This window comes from Artemia sp. Qi Xiang Cuo, chromosome 13, assembly GCF_049724085.1.
Source record: "Artemia sp. Qi Xiang Cuo chromosome 13, ASM4972408v1, whole genome shotgun sequence".
NCBI lineage: Eukaryota > Metazoa > Arthropoda > Branchiopoda > Anostraca > Artemiidae > Artemia > Artemia sp. Qi Xiang Cuo.
Window position 1 is genome coordinate 30,425,472 of NC_142806.1, and position 14,144 is coordinate 30,439,615.

General features: G+C 35.2%; 1 protein-coding gene across 2 annotated transcripts in view; it reads right to left on the minus strand.

The window, feature by feature from the left end:
- LOC148945179 (haloacid dehalogenase-like hydrolase domain-containing protein 2) overlaps positions 1-14,144 on the minus strand; it is a 30,494-nt gene that overhangs the window by 9,442 nt on the left and 6,908 nt on the right. For both annotated transcript variants that reach the window (XM_089099247.1, XM_089099248.1), the window contains exon 2: positions 1,025-1,324. In XM_089099247.1, the coding sequence (XP_088955373.1) occupies positions 1,025-1,324 (300 nt within the window). The remainder of the gene's footprint in view (positions 1-1,024; positions 1,325-14,144) is intronic.

The following is a 14,144-nucleotide window of genomic DNA, read 5'->3' on the forward strand; positions in this document are numbered from 1 at the left end:
ACGTAAGTAATGCGCAACTTAATCTGCAATGAGTGTTCGTTTCCTTCACATCAGAGCCATCTTTTAAATATAAGCACCTTAATATGGGGTCTGGGAAAATCTTGTTTTATCTCAATGGAAACTGTGAGGACTGTAAATTATACATTAGAAACTCACTGTTGCATACATTCACTCAAAGCCCAAGATAATAATATCCACCAATCAAATGGTTAGCATAATTAGCATTCATTGAATCCATTTGGCTCATTCTCAGCCCCTCAAGCTCTGCTCTGGGCAGGGAAAATATTTATTTCTCACTGGATTTCAACTATGGGTCTATTTTTTTCATGGTATCTGATGCATAATGTTATAATAAATACAAACTTTCTAATCTACTGAGCTCGATAGCTCGAATATTATTTTTAAAATATTTGTTCGCACTAACATCTGAGTGCCTTCTTATTCAACGTATGGTCAAATATAAGCAACTACCAGTTTTGCTCGACTCCCTAAGCTATTATATGTGCATAGATAAATGAGAAAAACAGTTTTTAACAAATGTCCTAGCTCCACTATAGTCACATCAGTGCACAAAATGACATTTGAACCCAACTTCAGCACCAATGATGTATTCTATATGCGACTTGGTGAGTTGAGCCATGTCGACCAAAATCAGTTTTTGAGTTGACCAAGTCATTTTCATTTCAACAAAACATTATTACCAATTAACACAATTTAAAGTGCTTTATTTTATTACCTTTACACCTCAATCAGCCAAGAAAACCACACCCCTCCCTTAGCAAAATACACAAAGAGGTCTAGTAGTATGAAATCCTTGTTAGCGACAAGGAATATATTTAATCTTATAATCTTGACAAATATTTAGAAATAATCTCTGGAATTTTGTGTGAAGATAATGCAGCTCTTGATAGGCTTGATAGCAAACAAAAAGACTGCATACTTAATTCGCATGGAGTACCGTTTATTTCAAAATCATTCAGATAACTTTAGCACGAGCGATGTGTGAAAACGAAGCTTAACAGACCTGAATGCAGTATTCAAGACCTCGTAGGTAAACATTGACGGTGCTAGTCCGATAACTACACAATTCGGTTGTCCTTCCTTAGTAGGTATGCCGTTAAAATCTTCGAGAGCTTCATTTTCCAGAAGTAAAATTGGATTAGTTTTCTTCTTCTCAACAAGTTGTCTGGCAGCGGTAAGAGAAGTAAAAATTTCATTTCCTTCTATAGCAAACTCTAGTTTCCTAAGGCGATTGAGAAGAAAACCTTTAGACTCCTTCGTTGTGTTAGTGACAAACCTGACTTCAAAACCAGCAGCTCGCAGCCTGCAATTTAGAGTTTATCATCATCAACATTATTTGTAATTAATATTCATTTTAGGGAATACAAATAAATGTTCAGTCATCGTTCTGTTAGATGCGTTGCTAGCCAAGATATTTGGAAGAAGGGGCGAATAGATTATGCTACTACTACTACTACTACTACTACTAACAAATCACCACAGCACCCAGCCGCCTGTAGCCTACACAGCTACGCGCGCTCCTCTTCCATCCCAATCTATTCAAAGCCTCCCTCTATACACCCTCCCAGGAAGTTCCCATTCCTTTTAAATTTTTCTTCATGACATCATCCTACCCCAGATGAGGACGACCTGCTTTCCATTTACTCCTAGACGATCGGCCAATTCGGTCGGCAATCTGTCATCCTTCATTCGCAGAACGTACCCTAGGCCTCTCAACCTTTCTTTCATTATAACCCTCAAAAGCAGGATTGAACAACATTTTTCGTACAGCTTACTGTTTGACATACAGTCAGTCAGCCGGGTACCTAGAACAATACGTAAGCAATTTCTCTGGAAAACATCTAGCAAATCTATATCCGATTTTCGGATCGTCCATGCTTCACAGCCGTGTTTGACCACTATCATCCCAGTAGCTTCCAATATTCTAACCTTGGTCTGCACACTTATCTTCCCATTCTTCCAAACTTTTTTTTTAACGGTAAAAAAAGCACCATGAGCCTTGGCAATTCTACTTTTGACATCTTCACTGCTCCCACCGTCTTTACTAATAATACTACAAAGGTAAGTGAAGCTGCCCATCTGATCAATCTTTTCGTTACCAAACGTCACCTTCTCATCTTCACTTATTCCTAGCTTTAGTGACTTAGTCTTCTTGACATTAATTTTCGAACCTATTCTAGCACCCTGAACTCGCAAAACCTCTAAAATCTCGTTAAGTTTGCTCACACTTTAATCTAGGATGCTTAAATCATCAGCATAATCTAAGTCAAGGGGAGTTTTTCCCCTCCATTGATTTCGTTGTCTCCCATTGCCTTTCCTGTGCTCCTTGAGACAAAGTCCATCAAAATGATCCAAATAAAGGGGGATAGAACACAACCCTGCTTAACTCCTGACTTAATACAAAACCAGCTGCTAACCTCATTTCCTACCTTAGTGTTATTCTCGTACATAGCACTAATCACTTTAATGTATTTGTCTGGTATACTTACTTACTTGTACTTGTTGCGGGACCAGATGCGGATGCCTCACCCGGCATCTAGAAGACTACGTATGATAGACTCCCATTTGTCGCGATCTTGTGCCAGTTCTTCAGCAAACCGGAGCCAGCAGCTCTCCCACTTTCTGCCAAACTTTCGAAATCCGCCAACGTAGTCGAGATCGTTTTTGGCAGTTGTCCACCAATTCTTAAATTGACCGCCAGGTCACCTGCACCAATCTGGCACCGGGGCAGCTAGAAGCACTTGCTTTATGATGCGGTCAATGGGTCTTCTAAGGACATGACCAATCCAACGCAGTTTTCTCTGTTTAACAATCATGGTGGCGGGATCGATGCTACAGCAGCGGTGGTGCACATCAACATTTGAGATTCTGTCAGAGTATCGAATCTCAGGATTTTTTGTAGACAGCGGTGGTCAAAGACTTCCAAATCATGGAGATGAAGCGCCTTCAGCGGCCAAGTTTCGACTGCATAGAAGAGAATAGATCTAACAGCCACTTTATAGACATAAATTGTTGTCTTCATGCTGATCTCCCGCCGGATCCACAAATGGCGGCAGAGCTGTGAGATGATGGCTTGGGCTTTGTTGATTCTGATCTGTACGTCAAGGTCACAGCCTCCACGAGGGTCTATTATTGAGCCAAGATAGGTGAAGCTGTCGATTTTTTCAAATTCTTGTCCGTAAAGCACAAGCTCATAATCCGACTGTATGTTTAGGTCCATGACTTTTGGCCGTGTTGATTTTCATACCCAGTAGCTGAGAGAAATGTGCTATTTCAGTTAACATTGCTTGGGCAGTTGCTGGATCAGCAGCAAGAGTGTCGATGTCATCCGCGTAGTCCTGGTTACACTACCATACAAGGATAAGACCTTTACTAAAGCTCTTCTATCAATAGAATAAAACACGTATTCATAATCTATAAAACTGAGGACCAAAGGTGTTTGACAACTCAGGCACTTCTCAATTATTAACCTAAGAGTGAAAATTTGGTCGACACAAACACATCCTCTACCGTTTTTAAAACCGCACTGTTCTTCTCTTAAGACTTTGTCTACAGCATCTAAAAAGTATCATATTACTATATAATTTGCGACCTACAGAGACCAGACTATTGCCTCGATAATTACCACACTCACTCCTATTACCTTTCTTATACAGTGGTTTAGTTAAGGGTTTCCTAAGATCGTTAGGTACTTCCCCTTCTCAGAGCCACCCTATTTAAGAAACTCATACACCACACTATCAGCACCTGGAGCCTTATTATTTTTCAATCTTTTCAGTACTGTCGCTAATTCTTCCTCACAAATATTCCTTCACACCCAAGGTATCACAAACTTTTTCATTTTCCTCTATATCTTTTCCTGTAACTCTATCTCGGTTTAACACATTCTCAAAATGTTCTACCCATCTCTCTTTAACTCTTTAATTATCACTAATTGTGGTCCCGTTCCTATCTTTAACTGAGAAGAGTCCGGATTGAGTACTGTCTCTCAATTTATTAACATACCAGTACAATATTTTACTATTATGCCTAGATTATACTAACTGTTAAATTGCTTAAGGATTGTTCTGGGAACCCGGCTGGCTGACCGTATTTCAAACAATAGGCTGTACTTAAAATGGGGTTCAATGCCACTCTCTAGGGCTATAATGAAAGAAAGTTTGAGATGGCAAGGGTACGTTGTGCGGATGAAGGATGACAGATTGCCGAAGATTGTTCTTTTCGGCCAACTGTCCAGGGCTAAACGGAAAGCAGGTCGTCCTCGTCTGGGGTGGGTGGACGTCATAAAGAAAGATTTAAAGGAAATGGGAACTTCGTGGGAGGGTATAAAAAGGGAGGCTTTGAATAAATTGGGATGGAGGAGGAGCTTGCGTAGCTGTGTTGGCCTCAGGCGGCTTGGTGCTCCAGTGAGTTGTTAGTTGTAGTAGTAGTAGTATACTAACTGTTCATTTCCAAACTGAAAAAACTCTTACGTTAAACTCCTAAAGGTATACCCCTTGTCTCCTGCGTTTTCTCTGCTTTCTGGATGTCACTGGTTTCTAAATGGGCCTTGTTTTCCTAATATTAATTTGAAAAACTTTTTTAAAAAAATAAGTTTTTCAAAGAAAAAAGCTCAATTAAACTAAAATGAGCAGAAATAAAGACAAATGATCTTTCAAGCATAAAACTACCACAAATCATCATCAATAAATAGATGAAACCCAGTTACTTCGATGAGAACACCAAAGGGACTGGTTAAAATAATATAAAATAGAAATGAAGTTAATTATTCTATTATAAAAAAATCTAATTGTTTGCTACCATTGCTGCAATTCTACTAGGCGAATTTCGTCCCCTGGTGAATTTGTAAAATCTTAATACCAGTAGAGATGCCCCAGGAGATACTAACTATACACAGCCAATCACAGCCAATCAGAGGCCTACAATCCGTGGACAAACAAGACCACATCCTCTTTCTAAACCAATCACAGAGCCAGACATACTGGGCTAAGTGCTATCAGACCAGATTTCTGCGGAATTGATTAGTTTGAATTTTACGTAATTTCTGTTATATCACAATTCCATCATCATACTTTGTTTATATTGATTGCGCTTCGAGGTTAAGGTAACAGTTCGTTTCAAAGCATTATGGAAGACACATCAAACAGGATGGATGATTTAGATGATATTACAACGCAAATTTATGCCATAAGTCCTAGTTATTAATAATTAATTGAAATACTTGTATGATAAATTCTTACCAAATCATATTATTGACTTACAAATAAAGTAGATATACCACTCGATGCCTTTTTTTATGCTCTTTCCGAATACAATAATCATTTTTTTTGTCAGAAATAAATTTTAGCTCCCCACCCTATATATTCCAATTCAGGGTATATATTTGCACATTAGGGGGATGGGATTGCATGAAGCAAATATTAATTGTAACTCAGCTAGTATTTTTTCTCTGAAGACATTAGGTTATTTCTACTAGGCTAGCTTTTGAAACTGTCGTTTGGTATAAATTTTAGGCCTATATGTTGTGTGTGTGTTATCGAGCCTTTTCTATCTAACTTTAAGCTTATATGCTGGAACTGTGTTATCAAACCCCTATATCTAAATACCCCTTGCTTCTAGAGCTTAGAAAATTCTGAAAGTTATCCATAATTTTTATAATATCCTCCCAAGATAACAATCATTTTTTGTCGTAAATGAATTTTAGCCCCCCCCCTATATATATTGATTCAGGGTATATATTTGCAAATTAGGGGGATGGGGTTGCATGAAACAAATGTTAATTGTGTCCCAGCTAGCATTTTTTCTCTGAAGACATGAATTTATTTTCTACTTGGCTAGGTTATAAACATGTCATTTGATGTAAATTTTAGGCCTATATGCTGTGTGTGTGTGTGTTAACAAGCTTTTTCTATCTAATTTTAAGCCTAAATGCTGGAAATGTGTTAACAAGCTTTTTCTATCTAACTTTAAGCTTATATGCTGGAACTGTGTTATCAAACCCTTGCTTATAGAGCTTATAAAATTTTGAAATTTATACAGAATTTCTGTAATTTCCTCCGAATATAAAAATCATTGTTTTGTCGGAAATGTATTTTAGCCCCCCCCCCCCTATAAAGATTAATTCAGGGTCTGTATTTGCACATTAGAGGGCTGGGAATGCATGAAGCAAATATTAATTGTTACCCAGCATGTATTTTTTCTATGAAGACATCAGGTTATTTCTACTAGGCTAGCTTTTGAAAATGTCGTTTGGTATAAATTTTAGGCCTATATGCTGTATTTGTTTTATCGACCTTTTTCTATCTAATTTTAAGCCTATATGTTGGAACTGTGTTATCAAAACCTTATATCTAAATACCCCTTGTTTCTAGAGCTTATAACATTTTGAAAGTTATACATAATTTCTATAATATCCTCCGAATATAATAATCATTTTTTTGTCGGATATGAATTTTAGCCCCCCCCTATATATTATAATTAAGGGTATATATTTTCACTAGAGGGTGATGGGAATGCATGAAGCAAATGTTAATTGTGTCCCAGCTAGTATTTTTTCTCTGAAGACATTAATTTATTTCTACTTGGCTAGCTTTTGAAAATGTCGTTCAGTATAAATTTTAGGCCTATATGCTTGTGTGTGTGTGATAACAAGCTTTTTCTATCTAATTTTAAGCCTATATGCTGGAACTGTGTTATCAAACCCTTATATCTAAATACCCCTTGCTTCTAGAGCTTATAACATTTTGAAAGTTATACAGTATTTATATAATATCCTCCTAATATAATAATCATTGTTTTGTCTGGAATTAATTTTAGCCCCCCCCCCTATAGCTTTTAATTCAGGGTCTATATTTTGACATTAGAGTGAAGGGGTTGCACGAAGAAAATATTAATTGTAACTCAGCTAGTATTTTTTATCTGAAGACATCAATTTATTTCTACTTGGCTAGGTTTTGAACCTGTCATTTGATGTAAATTTTAGGCCTATATGCTGTGTGTTTGTTTTAACGAGCTTTTTCTATCTAATTTTAAGCCTATATGCTGGAACTGTGTTATCAAACCCTTAAATCTAAATACCCCATTGTTTCTAGAGCTTATAACATTTTGAAAGTTATACATAATATCTATAGTATCTATATAATATCCTATAATATATAATATCCATTAATATTCCCCCCCCCACCCCTACACTTTGAATGCTTTTTTTATACATGAAAGAAACTATAACTTAATTTCTTTTTAAGGATAATTTTGAAGAATGTGTCATCCCCCCCCCGTCAAAAAGGCCCGAATTGAGGATGAGAACCAATTACGTCCCTCAGTAATTAAATACATTGGACCTGCGACGGCATATATACAAGGCGAGAGCAAATTGACACTAAATACGATGGATTTGCAAGCAACAAATAATGTAAGTTTTAAATTATATTGATATTTGCACTAATGATTTTTCTCCCAATGGGAATAGTCAATTTGAAGGACAAGGATTGAATCTTTTTTATTTCTACTTTCACATGTGGATGTCAAGTTGCGTTATAAAGGTTTCGATATAATTCCAGAATAATACTTGTTCTAATTTACGTAATATTTGGTGTCAACTTTCAATTACAACTTTCAATAACGATATTTCTTGTAAATAGACTAGCAGTCAACAACGGTAAGTTCTCCCTTTTTTGGCACTATTGACAACTGAATAACATCAAATAGAAAAGTGATATGTGCTTGCCACATGATTGGCATGGGATAACACTACCCTTCAATTACCACATCAACCTATAATTCTAAATCAAAACCATTTCTAAAAGTATTTCTGGTTTACGACAAATCACTTCAACCACAAGCAATTAACTGATTTTTTCGACTTTTTTTTTAAAAACTAGGGTGGTTTATACACATTGAAAATAAGCTATTTTCAGGAGATGGTCTGAAGAAGTTAGACTATCCCTTTCAAACCAAAAAAGACCCCAGATTTTTCCAAAACAGATAAAGAGTATTAATATGAAATTTTCAGGGAATGTTGAATGAAATCAGAACCTACTATGTCCTGTTTAGATTAAAAATATGTTATATTAGTAATACATATGGGGTGGCTATTAAATTGAAACTTTCAGGATATATAGAGTGGTTAGGGTGGGGAACAGTGAATTAACCAAATAGTACTATACGCACACAGATAGTGTTATTTCTACTGCTTCTGCTACTACTACAATAACTGAGTGTTTTTGGTTTTTTATTTATTTTAATGCTTATGTTTTAAATGATTAGAAAGCATAGTCGCTAATAATCCAATTTCGGCTTCTTTAGAAACAGGTAGGTATATAAAATTTAAACATGAACTATTTTCAGGAGATGGCCTGAAGGGGTTAGACTATCCCTTTCAGACCAAGTAAGACCCCAGATTTTTTCAAAGCAGATAAAAATTATTAACATGAAATTTTCAGGGAATGATGAACAAAATCAGAACCTACTCTTCCCCTTTTGGATTTTATATATGATAGATCAGTAATGCATATGGGGTAGCTATTAAATTGAAACTTTCAGGATATATAGTGGTTAGGGTGGGGAACAGTGAATTAAACAAATGTCACTGCACGCACACAAATAATTTTATTGCTAGTGCTTCTGCTACAGTAAGTACGTTTTTTTTTGTTTTTTATTTATTTTAATGCTTATGTTCTCTATGATTTGAAAATATAGGTAGCCATTAATCCAATTTTCGACTTAAGAAAACTGGGTGATTTATACACATTGAAAATAAGTGTCTATTTTCTTTATAGGTTAGAACGGATTCATCACTACTTTCACCCCCACATGAAGAAACAAGTCATGAATTATATGATCGCATTGACAAAACGGTTTTAATTGAAGCACCAATGCAAATTCATGACGTCATTGAAACACCGCCAAATATCAGTGAACGGTACGGTAAATTTTTACGGGAGTGTTATGATGGTACTGATAATTTAGATGGTTCACCATCTAAATATCATTCATGAATATACCTATAAATATCATTCATGAATATGCGGAGAAAATTCGTGCACTTCTTGAGCACCGAATTCAACTGTGGGGGGGGGGCGGGACAGCATTAAGGCCTCAATTGTTTTAAAAATATTTTATTTGAATGATAGTCATGGTGAAGTCAATGATCACTATGTTCAAACTTAAATTATGGTGTTGTACCCTCATTTGGAGAATTATGAGAACGTCTTTACGCTATGGGTCGACAATGCTGTCTTGCATCTGGACAATTATAATAAGAATGGTAGTGGTTCAGTGGCTTTATTCGTTGAAAATTTAAGTGTGAATATATTTAAATTTAAAAAATATTATATTTTAAGAGGGGGACATGGGGAGAGGGCTATGGAATTAAAATATAATCCTGATTTAGAAGAATGCATGGGTGTCCAACGAATCTGTTTCGAAACAGACGAAAAGTGTTTCATGTACGTATTTCTCATATCGGCTTTCCAACCTCTACAAAATAAAGCTACAAAATGAAATTTGGATCAGTGGGCCCAACATGGGAAGTAGGGGTCTGATTTCCAGAAAATGTTGATGTGAGTGTAAAACATGGATACTATGAACAATTTTATCCCTAACAACCGCTCTCCGATAATATCCACTTTCTATTCTACTACAATAAGGACTATCTCATGGATATGCCTTCGACATTTATAGATTTACATATGATAGTAAAAAAATCTGACAATGGAATGCCAATTCGTGCTGATGGAAAATGCCAATCCTATAAAAATTGTATATTACATAATTTATTTCGTCAAATCAGTGTCTACATACATCAGTGTCTACACAGCTAAAAAGAAACTGATCCATGTTCGATAAATTCAGAGGGGGATAGGAGAGAGAGAGGAGTAACTCCGAGACGTTACATAATCTATTTTGAAGGGAGACTCATCTACAAAGAATCTATGGCAATGTTTTCAAAAGTATATCCATAATATTATTCTGCTTTGTTTCAATTAATATATCAATAAACTGAATAAATGCATTTGAGTTATGACTTAAAAGTTTCATACAGTAGTCCAACGGAGAAGAATCATTCCCCACTATATTTTCAAGTGTTCTTCGAGAAAACATCCTCCGTTGAAGAGATAACTTGAGAAAATCGTCATCTAAAATCAAATGTTTTTCCATAATCACAAGATTCGACATAATTCTCTCTTTCTCAAATTTATTCATTTTTCAATCCTAACACTCTCACTGCTGACTCTAGACTAACCATGATTCGTTCTACTTCAAGAATATTCGACAACCTACTCTAAAAAAAAAATCTAACAAAAAAAATGGGGACATTTTCAATTTCGAAAGAATTTTATTGTGTGAGAAAATTTAAACAATAATATATTACACATATACAATTACCGATATAACTTATTGTCTTCTATATACTTCACTATTGCATTTAAAGCACTTTGAAGTCTATGTATATGTGCTATATCAACTTTTGCAGCGAAGCATAATTGGTCCTCCAATTTAAATTTACTCAAAGATAAAACATATCTTGCGTATACTTCTTCCCACTCGAGACCAAGTCGAGATCCTCTTGTGATTTCTACTGCTATGTTTGATGCTCTTGTATCATTGCAGCTGCTACCAGCTCCACTATGAACTTCTAATAATGTAAACATTCCACTCATTATTGCAAACATATATCTTGCCAAATAAACAAACGAGTAGAGTCAAACTGTTCTCGCTTCTTGACTTCTATTCTCATATTAATATCAATTTTACCGTAAACTCTTCCTTATATTCGCTACTTCGCTTCTCGTTTGTAAATCTAGCTCTGTGATTGGTTTAGAAAGAGGATGTGGTCTTGTTCGTCCACGGATCGTAGGCCTCTGATTGGCTGGGATCTTGTATAATAGTATCTCCTGGGGCATCTCTACTAATACCCCCATTAGCTACTGGCTCAATTTTCAAAAGAATGTTATAAATCTTTAATACAAGACCTAGGAGAATTGCAGCAAGGGTAGCAGACAATACGATTTTTTCACAACAGAATGATTAATTTCATTTCCATTTTATTAATTAAAACAAACTTTCCGAAAAATAAGTTTTTCAAAGAAAAGTAAAGGCCATTTTAAACTTAAGCTTAGCAGACACAAATACCTTTTAAAATTCAAACTCAAAACGACCAGAAATTACTATTAAAGAATAAATGAAACGCAAAACTAAAACAAATTAAATAAACAATCATAGCAAAAATACATAACGAGTAATAATATAAATGAATTAATATATCTTAAAGCAAGTCATGATTAGATTGAATATGAAAATCAAGCTTAAGACGAAAAAAATATTTTCCTATTGAAGTATAAATAAAACTCAAAATAAACAGAAATTAAATAAACAATCAATGCAAACAAACATACAGTAGATATTAATGTAAATGAATAAATAAATAATAAAACGAGTGAAACTTAAATTGAATATGCAAATCAAGCTTGAAATGAACAAAAATTACTATAAACAAGAGTTTGGGTATCACCTCCCTCTCTCACTGTAAAAGTCTAAAACCTACGGCGTCATTGGTTTTTTACTGAAAACCAATTTTATGGCAAATATTTTCTTTTATACTTAATATTGGAAATAAAAATTAAAATTATAGTAACATTTTGAACTGATGAGCTTTCAGCAATTAATATCATTACACATCCAATATTCAGTTTAATTTATTAGCTCTTTTTAAAGATGTTAAAGACAAATATTGTTTCACTACAAACAAGTGTTTGGATACTGCCTCCTTTTCTAACTGTAAATAAAAGCCAAAAGCTTACTGCGTCATTGGCGCTCAACTGAAAACGAATTATATTACAATTATGTTCTTTTCCAGTTCTTACAGCATTGAAAACAAAAATACAATTACAGCGAGATAAATTCTTGAAATGATGGATCTTGCAACAATTAATATCATTATACATCAAATATTCCATTTGATGTTGTTTATACTTTCCAAGACTGTTTAAGACGCATATAGTTTTCAGCAAAGCGCCAATGACGCAGTAGGTTTTAGACTTTTACAGTGAGAGAAGGAGGTCATACCCAAACTCTTGTTAGTGGTCATATTTGTTCGTTTCAAGCTTGATTTGCATATTCAATTACAGTTTCACTCGTTTTAAGATTCATTTATTAATTTACATTAATATCTATTGTATGTTTGTTTGTATTGATTGTTTATTTAATTTCTGTTCGTTTTAAGTTTCATTTATAGTTCAATAAAAAAAATATTCTTTTTCGTTTTAAGCTTGATTTTCATATTCAACCTAGGCATTACTCACTTTAAGATATATTTATTCATTTATATTATTACTTTTTGTGTGTTTCTTCTATGATTGTTTATTTAATTTCTGTTCGTTTTGGGTTTCATTTATTCTTTAATACTAATTTCTGATCGTTTTTTAGTTTGAATCTTCATAGATATTTGTATCTGCTGAAATGGCTTTTACTTTTCTTTGAAAAACTTATTTTTCAGAAAGTTTTTTTTTAATTATTTTTTGTTCGTTTTTGATCGCAAAAAATTTCAAGTTTCTAGAAATTCTTTATTTCAAAATTAAACTTTAAAAACAAAATCAAATATTCATCAAAGTATCAGAACTGGTATCAAAGTAACAATATCAAAGTGAAAAAATGGGTTTGTGTCAACCTCAGTGTTCCTATTATCTGATGTTTAAACTATTTATAACAAAATTGCTCAACATTTTTATCGGATGAGCTTTGAGAAAAAGGGCGTGTAGAGACTAATTAAGCTTCAGTCTCTTTTGACTCTATAAACGTGAACTAGAACTTTCTATTTTAAATCAAATGAGGCCTCTCTGAAGTTTATAGGAGTGTCCTTTCTATAAGAACCATATATATCCCCAGAGAATAACTTACAACGCCTGTCCCTGGGCTCTGAGGGGATTTGTTGGCCCTGGAGTTTTAATATCTGATGGTTGAACTATTTTTAACGAAATGGTCACCTCAAATTTTTATCGGATGGGTTTATCCATCCGATACATCCAAAGGCGTGGAGGGCAGGAGGGGCTAGTTGCCCTCCGATCTTTTTTCACTCTGAGAAAATGGACTACAACTTTTAATTTCCATTCAAATGAACCTTTTCCTAAGTATATACGAGCCACCCTTTCATAAGAACCACATAAGGCCCCACGACATAGCTTACAATGCCAGCCCCCCGGGCGCTGGGGGATGTATTGAGACTTAAGTTTTTGTTATCTGACCTTAGAATTATTTTGAAAAAAATGCCTCCCTCAAAGCTCTTATCTGATGAGTTTGTGGAAAATAGGGCGTGGAGAGGGGGGCTAGTTACCCTCCTTTCTCTTTTGACTCTTAAAAAGTGAACGAGAACTTTCAATTTCTAATCATATGAGCCCTCCGAAATTTATACGAGCATACCTTCCAAGAGAACCATATATACCCCCAGAACAATACTTACAACGTCTTCTTCGGGCCCTGGGGGGTTGTGTCGGCGCTGGAGTTTTTCTCATGTGACTATTATACAATGTTTTACGAGATGACCCTACATAAATGAGTTCTTGTCATGTGACATAAGAACTAATTCTAACAGTGTGACTTCCTCAAATTACTCATCGGGTTTATTTGGGGGAAAAGGGCTTGGGGGGGGGGCAGTTGCCCTCCAATCACTTTTGACTCTTTAAAAGGGCACTAGAACTCTGGATTTCTAATCGAATGAGCCCCGTTTGAAGTTTATACGACGACCCCTTCTGTATGAAGTGCCTCTGGGAAAAAAAATGGAGTGTGAGGGGAGGCTAGCTTCACTCCAATCACTTTTGACTCTTAAAAGTGAATTACAACTTTCAATTTCCAATCAAATGAGCCCTCTGTGAAGTTTATACGAGCACCCCTTCCATAACAACGATAAATGCACTCAGGGCATAAATTAAAAAGCCTACCCCCGGGCCCTGGGGGGGGGGGGCTGTGTCGACACCAGAGTTTTTGTTATCAGAACTTTGAAGTATTTTTAACAAAATGTCTATCTCAAAATTTTTATCTGATGCATTTAGGCTGTGGAGGAGGGGGGGGGAATAGTTGCCCTCCGATCTCTTTTGACTCTTAAAAAGTAAACAAGAACTTTCAATTTC